The sequence below is a fragment of the Petaurus breviceps genome, unplaced genomic scaffold (assembly GCF_028583685.1).
Source record: "Petaurus breviceps papuanus isolate PSGF00001 unplaced genomic scaffold, PetGlider_PUasm1.0 90823, whole genome shotgun sequence".
Lineage (NCBI taxonomy): Eukaryota > Metazoa > Chordata > Mammalia > Diprotodontia > Petauridae > Petaurus > Petaurus breviceps.
The window spans coordinates 15,397,414-15,411,536 of NW_027187352.1; the positions used below are offsets into that span (position 1 = coordinate 15,397,414).

The 14,123-nt window shown below is 36.7% G+C and overlaps 1 protein-coding gene across 1 annotated transcript in view; it reads right to left on the reverse strand.

Moving 5' to 3' along the window:
* PRCP (prolylcarboxypeptidase) overlaps nucleotides 1-14,123 on the reverse strand; it is a 71,471-nt gene that overhangs the window by 25,110 nt on the left and 32,238 nt on the right. Inside the window, exons 2-5 of the mRNA XM_069070951.1 lie at nucleotides 9,678-9,818; nucleotides 4,076-4,177; nucleotides 762-943; nucleotides 333-490 (exon numbers count right to left, since the gene is read on the reverse strand). Of these exons, the coding sequence (XP_068927052.1) occupies nucleotides 333-490; nucleotides 762-943; nucleotides 4,076-4,177; nucleotides 9,678-9,818 (583 nt within the window). The remainder of the gene's footprint in view (nucleotides 1-332; nucleotides 491-761; nucleotides 944-4,075; nucleotides 4,178-9,677; nucleotides 9,819-14,123) is intronic.

The window sequence follows — 14,123 nt, forward strand, 5'->3', positions numbered from 1 at the left end:
ACTGGTTCTTGTTCGTTGTTAAACCACAGTATCTTTAGCATAGAAAAAGATTAACCAAATCTGTTGAACTGAAGTTGAACCTGCTTCATATAGGGCTCTTTGCCATACCTGTCAATCAGACGACCATGTTTGATGGAAGCAGGGGATTTCAGGGAACTAGAAAAGTGTCCATTTAAGATCCAGGAAAAAGAAAATATATGCAACATCCTTCTATAATTCAAAATCTTTTTTCAGACTAAACCTCTGGTTCTTAATAAAAATCAGTGAAAACTGATTTGGGTACTTTTAAAAAATCTTCTATTTGATGTGGAAAATCAATTTCACCTACTTACCTGTAGATGTTAGCCTATCAATTGCTTTCCATGAACCCTGGATGGTTTCTGAACACTTAGAGCCGCTTTTCTTGAAATCATTGGTTACAATTTCAAAAAATTTTCCACAAGAGACCAAGTCCGTAAATTGCCAGATGGGAGCAGAGGCTGCAAGAGCTCTGAATAATTAAAGGAAAAAGAGGGAAAGTAGAAAAAAAGGAAGGGGGGGGAGAAAAAGATTAGTAAACTGAATTTTAACTTCAAAATAATGAGATGAGATTGTGTAGAATAAGAGTGCAGATGATGAAATAAGGAAAAATTATTCATTGAAGGAATCTAAACAGATTTACAATATAGATTTAAAATGAACAATTTTTAATATAAAATATATCTGTAGATTTGCATTTAAAATCTTTAAGATACACCACTATTCAATATGTTTGCACTCACCCAATCACTACATGAGGATATTTCATTCTGAACCAGGCAGCAAGCATCCCTCCATATGAGCCTCCGATAGCAATGACAGGACTATTTTTTGCACCTGGGATTGTTTTTTTCAAGTATTCAATTAAAACTGCAAAGTCAGCCAGAGCCTGCTCTGATGTCAGATAATTCAAGTGCTTGGAATTCTAAAGAAAAAATTACAAATAGGACTGTAAATGGCAAATAAAGCACAGCTTTAAATCTAGATGAGAAAGAAAGTATCACTGAGAATTTTTTGCAATCAAGTCAGGGAAGCTGATCAATGCAATTAGTATCCTTAATCAGACAATTGCTACTGCTAACTAACTTTAAGGTAATGATACAGCACAATGTATATGATACTTAGACTTAATAGCTTTGTTAATGATTAAGTTTCAGTTACACATCAGTGTTACTAAGTCTTAAAAAAAAGTTCTAGGATACTTTTATACTGTGAAGCTTTGGTAGAGTTCAGAAAAGAAACAAGATGCACACAGGGCAAAAGCTGATTCATAAAAAAGTTTAGAGTAACTTCATTACACATTTGGTTAAAGCATACTCTTATCAGATAGTGATAAATGAAAAAAAAAAACTGATGTTTGGATGAGAAAGTCAAGAAACCTTTCCCAATCCCCCAAATTCCAGCACTTTCCCTTTGTCAGTTAGCTCCAATTTATCTTATGAATAGCTCATCTTCACAGTTATTGGCATGTTGTCTTCCCCAGTAGACTGTGAGCTCCTTGTCTTTGCCTTTCTTTATATTCTCAGTGCCTGGCACACAGTAGCAAATGTTTATTTACTGACTGGGGACTGAAACTGATTTAAGCTGAGAAAATAAATTTTACCCAAAAGATTACAGATCACATTCATCATACCCAAAGCCAAGCTTAAAATTTCACAAGGACTGTATACACAGAATTTTTCATAAAGATGAAGAAAGCTTGATATAGAACGTGCCAGAAAATTAAACAAAAAAAAGATGAATTAGTCATGTAATCCTAAAAAATTTCCCAAGCTACCATGTTAGCTTAATTAAACAATCAAGTATCAAATATCTATTGAGGATCTGCCTCTCCCTTTGATGAGCTGGTTCCTCCTAAAACTTCCATTTTAGGTAGGACACCTCAGTTTCCCTCCACCAACAACCCCCAACACCCCTCACCCCCCATCTTTCTGCTTCCCCAGACTATCCAAGGATTCTCCTCTGAGCTTGCTCTACCATGCCCAAATTAGATACCTTCAGTTCTCCCTACCTACCATTTCAGCTTCTTTACTCCCTTTTCCCCCATTATAATGGAAGCTCCTTAAGGGCATAAAGGATCTTACTATTCTGCTTACATGTGTGTTCCCAGTGCTTAGCACAAAGTCAGACATTTAAATGCTTGCAGTCTCCCCAAAGACTCTGCTAGGCCCCCAGGGGCTATAAAGTATAAGCTATGAGTGAGAGATTACTACAGCTTTCTAATTACTACATCAGCAAAAATAATTCATCTTTTATATATTTTTTTCATAGATCCTCTATGGATCTCTGGAGGAGAAAGTGAAAAAAAGTGAAGAGGACAAAAAGGTTTGGCCAATTTGCAATCTATACCAATGTTAGGGAATACTCATCAATGAGATAACAGATTCATTAAGTATTGACATGTTTTCACATTTCCTTCAAGAATACAATCAACGATATAACAAGCTCTTGAATACATGTCTCAGTAATAAGGTATTATTCCTTATTAAGTTTTTTTTAATTCCTAAAGGTATTCCAATACCACATATCCTTTAAAATGGCTGTACAAAATAATGTTAGTAAAACCAAATCTATTATTAAACCCTGCTTTACAGGATCAATCAATCGATCAACATGAGACAGAGAGAGAACCTTTCATTTTCATAGGACCAACTATATTATCATGGATAAAGCTTAGGATCCTGGTCAGTTTCTAAGGGCAGCTAAACATCCTTAGTAACTACCCAAAGGAGAGGATAACTTCAAATAGAGTAAGAGGTCAAGAAGACCTCTGAGCAGATACATGTAAGTCATCTCCTGCAGAGCTTGGGTATCCAGAGAGAAGAGGGAGGTAAACTAGAACAGAGGTTCTTAACTTTTTTTGTGTCATGAACCCCTTTGGCAGTCTGGTGAAGCTAATCAACCCTTTCTCAGAATTATGTTTTTAAATGCATAAAATAAAACATATAGGATGATAAAGGAAGCCAATTAAGTTGAAACAGCTACCAAAATAGTAAGCAAGTTCTCAGACCTCAAGTTAAGAACCCTTGCTTTACAACTTCATGATCACATATTTACCAGTCTAGGAGGCAAATTTCACTCCTACCTTTTTTCTTGACTGCCATTATTGTATGGAGCTTCCTTCACAACTTTTACATTATTTTCCTTCTAGTTTTCATCTCTATTCTTTTGCTATTACCATTTCTCCAGGATATGTGTCCTCTGTGCCACCTTCCTGAATCAGGAGGTAGATTCCTGTACTTCACTGGTTCCTATCCCTTTTAGAATACCTATTATTCACTCAGTTCCCTTCTATATTCTCTTCTGAAATCCTCCTTGTGGCCTGACTTCTATCCTCCAAATACTACTGTTCCTGTTTCATCATTTTGTGGAAATATATAGCTGATTAAAACATATTTCCTAATTCTAAAAGGACATAAGACTACTTCCCTCATTTTGCTGATACCACAAATTTTGTTTTCTCATGAATGATAGAGGATCACCTCTAATGACAACATACACATCATCTTATAAAATCATGTAATTTTGGTAATAGAGCATATATTCTCTGTGTATATGATACACAAAGCTTTTTTTGTCCAAAATGACCACATAGTTTCCCAAACTGTTTTTAAGGCCTATCAACTTCCTATCAATCAAATTGTTTTGTAAGTCAACAAATAATAGTGTGGATGTTATTTCAGATCAGTAAATAATGTTTTTTGTTGTTGTTGTTATAATACAGAGATGCCTCAATTAACTAATCTTCAGGGTATAAAGCTGCTTCTGCAAACTGAATGAAGCTAGCCTGGACTAGTGATGAGTAGGTCTGAACACATGGCCCTGTTGCTTAGGGTCAGGAATGCATCATCTGGTTAACAGCCAACTGAAGCCTCTGGACTGATCAGGAATTAATCCACCTCTTCTAGAAGGAAGGAAAGATCTTGCAACATAAGGAGTAGGAAAAAAGTCCTCCCCCCACCCTCAGAAGCACTAGTTACTGGCAAAATTGGGACATGAAGAAAGATCTTCTGAGCTGTGTTAAACAGTTTCTCCAAGTTAACAAACATATACTTACACTGAATGACAGGTTACCAAAGGGTAAGGACTCTCCATAGTAGCGATGCTCAGCAAATACCAACATGGCTTTTAGCTCCTCTGCTACATCCCACATGAAGCCCTAGAAACAGTTTATAAATACACAAGATGACAATTGGTTCTAAGAAGAAAGCTAAATGCATATACAAGAGATCTAAGAAGATCTATTTTGAAAATGTTATTCCTTCAACACTCTGAGAAGTTGTGAATAAAACTCCCGTGCCTCACTTTTGATCGCTAAATTCATATAATGTGATATTTAAAATTACTAGATTCTGCCAAATATCTCAATCTCTGATTCTGACCCACAACAAAATGATCAGTGTAAGTAAAGGAACCAGTCAAAAAATATTATTAGATCCTTCAGGGAATCATTAAGAATGCTGAAGATAGGGGCAGCCAGGTGGTGCAGTGAGTAAGAGCGCGAGCCCCAGAGTCGGGAGACCTGGGATCAGTTCCAACTTCAGATACTTAACACCCACACAAAATAACTGGCTGTGTAACCTTGAGCAAGTTACTTAACCCCAAATGCTTTAAAAAAAAAGAATGCTGAAGATAGTTCCCACTCTCATAATATTTATAAACCAAAGGTGAAGGGAATATAGATATTAAGCTATATTTGGAGCAGTATAGAAATCTTAATAAATAAGAATGAAGGATTTTAAGTCCTCAGTCAGGAATGTGGACCTATTAAACTGGAAAATTTTAAAACATCCACTTTGGGGACTCCAAAATAAAAGGGCAAATGTGATTTATACCTTACTATACTCATGTGCCTTAATGAAGTCTGAGACCCCCACCTTTTTTACTGAAAAAAAACTATTAGAGTAGTGCACTTCATCTGGTTGAGATATATATATATATACATATATATATATATATAAAACAAATATATTCTATTATTACTTCAATGATCCCTTACCTTCTTTACCATCTACCTAATTATAAGCATTCATCTACTAAACTGTTCTTCTTCCTTAGCTTAGTTCATTACCCACATACTTTCTCCCCAACACACCGTGCCACATTCTCACCCTATTATACATACATTTAACCTATTAAGTGTGTGTATGTGTATGCTGTATATTTACCCATGTGTGTATATACATGGGGATTAGGAACTAAAAGTGAACTCAGAAATCATTTAGTCCATCATTTTTGGGAAGAGAGTGAGGATCAAAGAAGGAAATGACTTGTCCAATGTCACAGAGAGAGTAAATAGTAGAGACAGGATGTGTACATATATTTATTAATACACACACACAAGTATAGAACTGTGTATATAAGCACATACATGCATTTGTGTGCATCAGGGTATATAATACTCTCATATACTAATGTCTGTCTGATTAGAGTGAAGGAGGAAAGTAGAAATAAATCTACATCAGTAGTTCTAGATGAGGGCAAGTTCATTTTTTCCCCAAACAAATTAATAAAAACTACCAAACAAGATATCCTCTTTAAGATGTAGTCAGCTATTTCCTGCCTTTTCCCATTCCCTCCTGAAAGGAAACCTTTATAAATAAGTTTAAACATTTATATTCACCATACATGACAAAACCAGAGACCAATGTTTCCTTCATTCAAAATACAGAAACAGGGTCAAGGAGGTTAGGAGTGATTGACCATGTGAAAATAGTTGGTCCTACACAGGAATACCAGTACTTCAATATGCCCCTGACTGAATTAGATATACAGTCAATTCCCAATTATTCATACTAATTGTAAGGCTTAGAAAGTTCAAAAAACATAATGTAATTAGCTTTTATAATGTGTTTTTGTACTTAACATTTGAATATGTGTGTACAGCATTCTGGGATTTTGGTCTAAAACAATCATGATGCCTTAGACTGAGGAGCTGGGAAAGCATCCAATTTCCCCATCCAGGCCCCATGCAGAGAATAAATAAATAAATTGTATTCCCTTTCATGGCTGCCTCTTCCATTGCCTCATCATGGCACAGAGATGACCCTGGGTTCTAGAATGAGAATGTAAGCTCTGACAGATTCTACCAAGCGAGAAACGCATCAAATATGGGCTTGGCAAAAGACTATCATCTTTTGGACCAGACTGGCTAAAATTCCAAAAAGCTCATCATTGGAAGCTTAGCCATTTGGTGATAATTTTATTTGGGGATGGGAATCACATCAACTCACAACAACCACCTTCTTAAAGTAAAAGGGAATTGTAATCTATATTGGTAAGAGGAATATCCATACCTCTAATAAGTCACAGATCCTTAAAGTATATATTTGCCTGATCTAACTTCCTATGAATAACAAGAAGTTAGGTTTGGGAAATAGAATAAGTTTCTCTGTATTCAAAGAAGAGATAATTGAGACACTAAAAATGTGATCCAAAGTCTGAACTGATTCATATTAGTTCTGATAGACCCTTATGCCTCAGAAAAGTGGTTGTATTTCTTTAAAATGATGGTTGTTAACCTAAATGAATCATTAATTGGTAAAATTTCAGGAGCTGTATAAGGGAGGGGGAGGGGATACCAGCACTATGTTAGAAGAGATTTGGGGACAGGATTCCACAAAATAAACAAATCAGTCCAGTCTGAGAGTGTATACTGCCCCTGCTTTTTATAGCTCATTCTTCCTTTCACTATGCTCTAACCAACAAAATTCTCTAAAAGATTAAAGTTTTTTTTCACATGAAAATAAAATATGTCCTTCTTACCTAATAAAGAATATATATTTGTGGAAGTACTTGGAAAACTATAAAGCACTTTACAAATACAAGGTAATGGGGTGGTTAGGTGATGCAGTGAATAGATTGCTGACCCTGGAGTCAGGAGGACCCGAGTTCAAATCTTGCCTCAGACTCTTAACACACACAAAAAAACTAGCCATGTGACCTTGGGCAAGTCACTTAACCCCAATTGCCCAACCTTCCCCCCTCCAAAAAGGAAAAAAAAAAACAAATACAAGGTAGTGTCACAATTCACAACTGCTCCCCTGGCAGTGGCAGAGGATTTTAGTGTTAAAGGCTAGAGTGAGGCAAGGCAGAGCACCCCCTTATGATGTACAGTCATTTGTCAGATGGATGCTTTACACCCGGGAATGACTGCATTGTCAAGTGCAGCCAATAAGCCTGAAAACAAAATTTACCAGCCATAAACTAAAATATAATGACCCATTCTCAATGTCAAAAGTCTAGTCTATATATGTGTATATATGTACGTGCGTACATGCATGCATGCATACGTACATACATGAGGCAGCTATGTAAAGCAATGGATAGCGTGCCAGGTCTGGAGTCAATGAAGACTCATCTCCCCAAGTTCAAATGTGGCTTCAGACATTTACTAGCTGTGTGATCCTGAGCAAGTCGCTTAACCCTCTTTGCCTCAGTTTTCTTATCTGTAAAATAAACTGGAGAAGAAAATAGCAAACCACTCCAGTACCTTTGCCAAGAAAATCTCAAATGGGCTCACAAAGAGTCATATATAACTAAAATGACTGAACAAGATATGTGTGCTTATATGTGTGTATGTGTACACACACATATATACATACACATACTTACATTTTAGTAATTCTTCAAATATTGACATGTATAGGACTTAGCACCAGAAGGGACCTTAGTCTTCATTTAATATGACTAGATAAGGAAACTGAGGCCCAGAGAAAACAAGTGACTTACCCAAGATTACACAGATAGAAGCTGTAGAGGTAAGTTTTAAGCCCAGAATCTCTGACTCCAAGTCCAGTGCTCTTTGCCGCTAGGTCAAGATACTTCATGGAAGGAGAAAACCACATATATGGGTTGCTAGAGAAGACCAATCAGATCTGAGAAAGCGCATAAAGAAGCTAGAGAGAATTTCTAGTAGAGGGAAAGAACTTAATTTCTTTATCATGTAATCTAATACAACAAGCATAACCCCTCACATCTGAATAGAATATCATAGTTTACAAAAGTTTGTATGACTTATCTCATTTGAACTGCACAATTACAATGTGAGGTGAGGAAAAGAGGAATTATGCCCAAAGATGAATTAACTTAGGCTCAAAGTGGCTGAGTGATTTACAAAAGACCACAGAACTGACAAGTAAATGAAAAGGTATTTATCAGGTAGGTTTTGGTTTGGGGTTGGGTTTTGTTTTGGGGGGTTTTGTGAGATTTGATTGATTTTATTTTATTTATTTATTTTTTGCCTTTTGGAGGGCAACTGGGGATAAGTAATGTGCCCAAGGTTACACGGCTAATTTTGTGTGTGTGTGGGTATTAAGTGTCTGAGGCTGGAGCCGAACTTGGGTACTCCTGACTCCAGGGCTGGCGCTTTACTAACTGTGCAACCTAGCCGTCCCTAAATGTTCTTTTTTTTATTGTTTTTGTTTGGTTTTTCTTTGGAGGGCGATTGCGGTTAAGTGACTTGCCCAAGGTCACACAGCTAGTTTTTTTGTGTGTGTTAGTGTCTGAGGCCAAATTTGAACTCAGGTCTTCCTGAATCCAGGGCCTGTGCTCTATTCACTGCGCCACCTAGCCACCCCAAGATTTGATTAATTTTAGTGTAATTCCTTAAATTCTTATAATTATAATAAAAAGAAAAAACAAAATTCAAATTTCTGGCTTCAGTACAATTACAATATAATTAAATTCATGTATCTTCCTATAGAAAATACAAAGTTCTAGTTTTTCTAAATGTTACTATGGGAGAATAGAAATTAGGGCCCTTCCCCAAACCTGTCAGCATGAAGGCTGTGTACAGGTAGCAGTGGAAGCTCCTGTCCTGCCCATGCCAGCCTAAGCCTGGCTTTGTAGCTGCCTCTTCTGCTTTGCTTCTTTTCTGACTGTGGATGACTGAGTAGTGCCCCTGAAGTGGACATTTCTAGCCTTACAGGCATCTTTGTAAGTGATCTAGAAGTCTTAGGTCCCTCATACAGAGTAGACTGGTATAGTTGTAGACTGGTCAGTCCCTTTTAGCTCAAAATTCTATGATGTCATTTAATAACTATAGAATTTCTTCAGCTTCTCCAACTATTCCTATCTTGGAGATGATTGCATACAGCAGGAAGAGCTCCAAGCACTGCCCTGGCTTACCAGAAGAAATATACATTAGTTCTTCAGGGAAAGGCTGAAAAGGGCCTGACTTGCTGGTGGACATCAGGGGTGTGTGCAGGGGTAGTGGTGAAGGTGGAGGTCAGAGTCTCTTCTTCTCAAGGACCACTGAGTCAGCAGTGGCCAGTAAAGGGATAGCTTCATCATTTCAAACTAATTAGCACTATCATATCTGTCATAGAAATTGCCATGGGAGTTCTGGCCCATGCTCTATGGGATGGCCCCTATATGCCCATGCCCACACATGCTCCCTGGAGTGCAACTCCCCAGTACATGTAAAATGAGAGCTTTGGATTAGGTGATCTCTAAGGACCCTTCTAGTTCTAAAACTATAATCCTACAAAAGTAAGTTTCTAGCTTATTGTTGTGAACTCATTACCACTAAGCACATGAAGAAAATTATAAAACAGAACATTTCAAACTAAAATGGAAGCTGCACATTCCTGCCTTTGTCCAGTCCTATTAGAAAGGCAAATTTTATAAACATGATAAGTTTATAAGCTTATGTATACCGTATTTTTGCAAAACCAGGTAATGTCCCCTTCATTTCCAGTGTAGAAAAGTATCACACCATTATCATTCTTCCAGTACTGATCTGCTATGAGGTACCGTTGTTTAAATGTTAAATTAACATCAAATCCAAAATGATCAACCTGTAACCAAAATAAATAACATTTCAAAAAAGTAAATTAGAATCAAATGTAGTTAAAGTAGTTAAATAGCATCTTTCATAAAATTAAGGCCTACAGAAGAAGATATATACACTCAACAGGGACAAGTTCATTTTTTTTTCTTAATTTCCAAGATGAGACTTTTAGAAGTTCTTTCAAGTTTACTTGTTCCATCAGGATAGGAAATACAACATATTCAAAACTGAACTCACCATCTTCTATCCTATACCATATCTCCTCCAAATGTCTCTATTTCATTGAGACCAACAGTGTCTCAATACTTTAAATTACACATTGCATACCCAACAAATGGCCATTTGTATAGCATATATACCATAAAGATATCTCTCCCTTTCTCTCTCTCTCTCTCTCTCTCTCTCTCTCTCTCTCTACACACACACACACACACACACACACACACACACAGATACTCATCCCTAGCCCATGACTACACAAAAACACAAGACAGAACATTAACCAAAAATGTAAGGGTTAAGTTAAAAAGACTTTAAAGATTCTATTTTCTAAGTGGCTTTGCCAGAACACTAAACCTCAAGAAAGAGAGAGAGAGCAACCTCTTATCCATACCAAACACAAAATTTGCTTGAATTTCTCATTACCAAAGATATGTACCTGAAACTACTGAGACCCGCTAATGGACTGTTTCCATTCTCCAAGTGATAGAAAAGAGCCAGGGCTGGGTGGTGAGAGGTTGCCCTCTGCTGGCCGACCTATTCAAGCCTACACTTTTAGCTCTTCGAAGAAGATAAAATAAACATTTATTAACCTTTTCTTGATTTTGAAAAATAATTTGGCATGATTCAAAACAAAAACCCACCTCACTTAAATATGTGATGTAAAAGCAGCATCAAAAGAACAAAACATAGTTCAGTTCCAACAAAGTTCTCCCCAAATAATGACACTGAAAGTTTTCAAATGTTACCCTTAATGCTACAAAAATTAATGATTAAGAATTATTTGGCGAAAAGAAATAAAGAGAAAATTCAATAAACATGAAGTATCAATATAATCCCATTCTAATTCTATTCTGATGTCTCATTAGGACACAGAATTAAGTCTAAGTTCTTGAAGCTATGGCATTTCCCTCCATGCCGAAACACCTTGAAATATGGGCCTGGTGATCTCTTGAAGTCCAGCCCAGCTAACTTTGGAAAAGTTCATCTCACTAAGATGGCTACATCTTGGTAATTACTATTTCAGACAAAGCAACTTACACAGAGCTCCTACAACATAGAAGGCAATCTATGGAATCTGCAATGTGGAACAAAGGGCATTTTATCTACACCACACAAACCACAAATCTTTTAAGTACTACAGTCATAATAAGAATTTTAATTATAAAACTGCTAGAGAATAAATGTCACCACATTCATATGCAAAGTGTTATCTATACTTTGGGGGATGGTTACTATTCCTGGAGCCCTTGAGAAGATAGTGATAAAGATGATCATAGTACTGAGGGTGCCATCACTAACTTGTGTTAACATACATACCATACCTCTACATGATCTGAAGACTTCTAATAAACTATGTAAGGATCTAGTAAATTAGTTAAACCCATTTTCCATTATTTTGTTCCTATTCGTCACAAAGTCTTAAAGTTATTCCATAACTTCTATAAATCAAAAACGAAATTCTAAACACCTCACTTAGTTGTAAGATCACATTATTATTTTTAACTGGATCCGTGATTTCATCTCTTATTGAGAAACTCCTCTATGAGTGTACCTTCCCTATAACCCACAGTTTTAAGAGTTGTGTGGGGGCACTTCAAGGTTAAGTGACTTGTCCAAAGTTACAAAGTCAGTGTGTGGCAGAGGCAGGACCTTTACCCAGGGTTTCCTGACTCTTTGGCTAATCTCTCTATCTGCCTCTCTCATATAATTCTTACTTCCAAGAAATATCCGGATATTTATTGAGTGCTAACTATATAATGAGTTTTATGCTAGGCCTTGAGAAGGATATATATCCTTGACCTCAAGTGGAGTTTTTAATAGGAACATACATTCACCTAAAAAGACAACAATGTAAGGCTAGTCATTAGCACCAAATTAATTAGATAATCAAGCCATTGGTTCATTTTTTAAAAAATAAATATGTATACAATTTTGCTAAATAACACAAAATACATGGAACAGATACAGTGATGTGGATTGGATGATAGTATAATTAAATGGACTCAGAACTGATTTGATGGTCAGAACCAAGGACTAGCAATTAATGACTCAGTGACTACATGAAAGGAGGTTTGCAGTTGGGTGTCCCAGGAATCTGTCCTTGGTCCTACAATATTTAATATTTTCATCAGTGACTCAGATAAAGAGATAGATGGCATTCTTATTAAATTTTCACAAGAAACAAAATTGGAAGGGGTGGCTTACCCAATTGATGACAAAGTCAGGATTCAAAAAGATACTAACAGGCTAAAAAGCCGGGCCAAACTAAATAAAATGAAATATAATATAAACATAAGGTCTTATACCCGAGTCCAAAAATTTGCATTCACAAGTATAAGATGGATAGGAAAAAGTTAACATGAAGAAGATCTGGTTTTGGTAAACTGAATGTTCAATGAGACTCAACAGAGTGACAGGAAGACCAAAAAAGTTAATGGGATCTGGAGTTGTACTGAGAATCAGAAAGCAGTCAGAAATATACAAGTCAAAGTACAGGGCTATCTTCTGACCTGGTTAGATCACAACTGGGGTATTGTGCTCACTCCTGAATACTATGTTTTAGGAAGGACATGATATGCTAGAAACTGTTCAAAAGGATGGCAACCAAAAATGCGACAAGCATCATACAACATGCGGATTGACTGAAGGAACTGAGAATAGAATGGGTAGGAGAGAAAATTCAGGGGTGACATGGCAGTTATCTTCAAGGATGTGAAGAGCTATCGTGTAGAGGAAAGATTAGACTTACTCTGTGAGGTCCCAGAGGGTAGAACTAGCAATGGGTGGAATACAAACAGTCACATTTAGGCTTGACTTGACATAAGGAAAAACTTCCTAATGATTAGAGCTATCCAAAAATGAAGGAGACCCACCTGGGGATTAGCGAGTTTCCCCTCATTAGGCCCTTCAAGCAAAGGCTAGATAACCATTTAGTAGGTAGCTACTCTGTACTGTGTTAGATGGTTCCTTAGGTCCCTCCCAACTCTGAGCTTCTAGAACATGTATTTGCGTCTAACTAGGGTCAATACATACAACTTTCTTGTGCTATTTGTGATTATTTTTAACATGATTGGGCCAGTGATCATTGGATGCTAGATATAGAGCTGGAAGGGGCCTGGGAGGCCATCTAGTCTAACTTCATCATTTTACAGACAAAGAAATTGGGTCTGCTTATACTGGGGATCTCTACTCAAGTGCTTCTCTTTGTAAAAGTCTGATTTCCATTTCCTCATCTATAAAATGAGGCAGTTGGACAAGATGGACTCTCAGGTTCCTTCTAGCTCTAGATCTAGAATCCCATGGACACGCTGTATATAATCATATAAACAACAACACAGCATAAAGAAGTTTGATGAAAGCTAAATTTGATTGATATACTCTTCTCCAGCTGATAGGAAGATCTTGACAGACACAACTCTTCAAGGGTCAGTTAGGTTTTGATTATCTTTCCTGACAAACAGAAGCTGGCTTAAAGTGCCTGGAAGGCTATCATGTGAAAGCAAAAATCAGATTTGTTTCAAAAAGGCCCCAGAAGGCAAAAATAAGAGATAATGGTCCCTCATAGTTCTAATTCCTGTGACTCAGAAGTTACAGAATTAAAGAGGCCTCAGTGATCAATGAAAGTAAAAACTTCTTAATAACTACAATTCTCCAAATATAGAATGGGCTCTCTCACAATAGATGATGAGCTCCCCATTACTGGAGGTCTTCAAAGGGAACTTGGATGACTTATTAGAAAGAAATTATTGAGGGGAATTAAGTTACAGATAGGGGTGGAACTCAATGACCGCTAAGGGTTTTTTTTTTTCCTCAACATTCTCAGGAGACATTCTTGCTATCCAAATAAATTTAGAGGTAGAAATCAATGCTTTTCTTTTCTACTTTTTTTCTTACCTACTCCTAAAATTAGAAATATCTCCTTCCTGCAAGAAAGGAGATTTAAATTGCAAGTAAAGGAATAAGCTCCTTTTTTAAAAGTAACAAAAGTAGGATTAGAGTTTCAAGGAAAGAAAAGTAATGACATGGGGTTTGGGGAAATTTCATGATACAAGAGGCCTTATACCATCCTATAACACAGACATTTTTTTTC